The sequence below is a fragment of the Penaeus monodon genome, chromosome 30 (assembly GCF_015228065.2).
Source record: "Penaeus monodon isolate SGIC_2016 chromosome 30, NSTDA_Pmon_1, whole genome shotgun sequence".
NCBI lineage: Eukaryota > Metazoa > Arthropoda > Malacostraca > Decapoda > Penaeidae > Penaeus > Penaeus monodon.
In genome coordinates, this window is record NC_051415.1 from 26,530,538 (window position 1) to 26,531,486 (window position 949).

The 949-nt window shown below is 33.3% G+C and overlaps 1 protein-coding gene across 1 annotated transcript in view; it reads left to right on the forward strand.

Moving 5' to 3' along the window:
• Window positions 1-949, forward strand: part of LOC119592672 — a 12,375-nt gene that overhangs the window by 3,416 nt on the left and 8,010 nt on the right. Inside the window, exon 2 of the mRNA XM_037941584.1 lies at window positions 114-217. Within this exon, the coding sequence (XP_037797512.1) occupies window positions 114-217 (104 nt within the window). The remainder of the gene's footprint in view (window positions 1-113; window positions 218-949) is intronic.

Consider the following 949-nt stretch of genomic DNA (forward strand, 5'->3'; position numbering starts at 1 on the left):
GTCAGTTAAGAAGTCTTCTGGAACTTGTGATGTGTGCCATTGACCTTTAGAAAAAATAACTTTGAGTGTGTTAATGTTATGCCTATTCATTAATGACTTGACATATTCTTAAGGATGTTCGGCACTGCTCTCTCTCTCCTGTTGTTGCTGAGGAGGATGGTCACCAGATGAAGGATCGCAAACTTGACTTTGATGCTGCATCCCTGGCTGCCCGAGGGTAAGAAATGAAGAAATATGATTTTCAAAGATATTTATTTCTTATTTAGTCTTTAAAGCAATAACTCTTCATGACACTATAGAATGTGCAGAGTTCCCTAGTTGTACTAGATATAGATTGTTCAGTACTTTTTTGGTTTTAGGTAAAGGTACCTGATTAAAAAAGAAGAAAAAGTAATTGTATTAAAAACAAAGGTGGCTAAGATATTGTTTTATATTTCCCTACCATTAACCTTAGGTCAGTAGTGGTCCAAGCTTGTAACACTATTAGTAACTGGGTTTAACAGGCCAAGCAAGAAAATATCAAGAAGAGCTATTCCCACCAATAATGGATTGACATTATATATACATGTCCAGTTTTAATCAGGCCATTAGGGATATAAACCATACAGTATAACTGATATATGCTAACCATTTTATTTCTGATATAGAAAATTGAATAATACAAAAAAATTGACATTGTATTAAAATTGTAAATTTTTCTGAAAGGTGAATCCCCCATTGACTGTTTTTGCACCATCAGTATCTATAAAACAGAAAAATAATGTACAAAGTAAATAAGGTTTTGACAAAGTGTGGGTTCACAAATTTTCTGTTGACATGTAGTTTTGCATACAATACGGAAATATAAGTCTCAGGTACAGAACTTGTAAATATTATCGTATATAAGAATCCATTTTTAGGATCTGAAGCTGATGTTGCAATGGAGTACATATTAACCCAGTGCCATCTC